Below are 609 nucleotides of genomic sequence, written 5' to 3'. Positions count from 1 at the left end.
GCTCTTCAATGACACCTTCATCGCTCATTTGGAACAGCAGGTGAGGATAAAAATAGAAGAGGAGCCTAAATGATCTTGACATTTTTATTTTTATTTTAAATGGTAAAATCTCTGATTTAAACCCTGTTGATGATATATATCAGGCCAGTTTTAGAAAGGGCTATTCTCCTAAAGAGATGAATAAAAAACTATGTTAAAATAATGTAAAATATATTAAAATAAGCTACTTGTTTTTATGAGAAATGTGAAAATTCAAGCTTTTATACAAAAAAAAACATATTTTATGTAAAAATGTAATCACTCAACTCAACTGCTGCATGATCAGAACAAATATGATTTTTTTAAGTGTAATTTATTAAGTTTTAGTGACTTAAAATAAGTAAAAAAAATGCAACTAACTACATTATAAACCAATTTATTACTTGTAAAAATGCTGTAAAGTTTCAATAGATAAAGAAGGAAAAAGGAGCCTGTTGGTAGTGAATTATGAAAAATGACAATCTGTTACAATATTCAGAATGTTTTTTTTTCAGTCTGAATATTTATTTCCTTCATTAAATCTTTCTTACAGAAATTTGATGCAGTTTTGACGGACCCGGTTATCCCATC

The 609-nt window shown here is 27.4% G+C and overlaps 1 protein-coding gene across 1 annotated transcript in view; it reads left to right on the top strand.

Moving 5' to 3' along the window:
• Positions 1-609, top strand: part of LOC112141787 (UDP-glucuronosyltransferase 1A1) — a gene marked incomplete at its 5' end in the record, with an annotated part of 6,294 nt that continues 5,685 nt past the window's right edge. The window contains 2 exon segments of the mRNA XM_024264952.2: positions 1-40; positions 572-609. Of these exon segments, the coding sequence (XP_024120720.1) occupies positions 1-40; positions 572-609 (78 nt within the window).

This window comes from Oryzias melastigma, unplaced genomic scaffold (genome assembly GCF_002922805.2).
Source record: "Oryzias melastigma strain HK-1 unplaced genomic scaffold, ASM292280v2 sc00786, whole genome shotgun sequence".
Classification (NCBI taxonomy): Eukaryota; Metazoa; Chordata; class Actinopteri; order Beloniformes; family Adrianichthyidae; genus Oryzias; species Oryzias melastigma.
The sequence above is the reverse complement of the archived record's forward strand: the minus strand, read 5'-3'. Positions and strand labels throughout refer to the sequence as shown.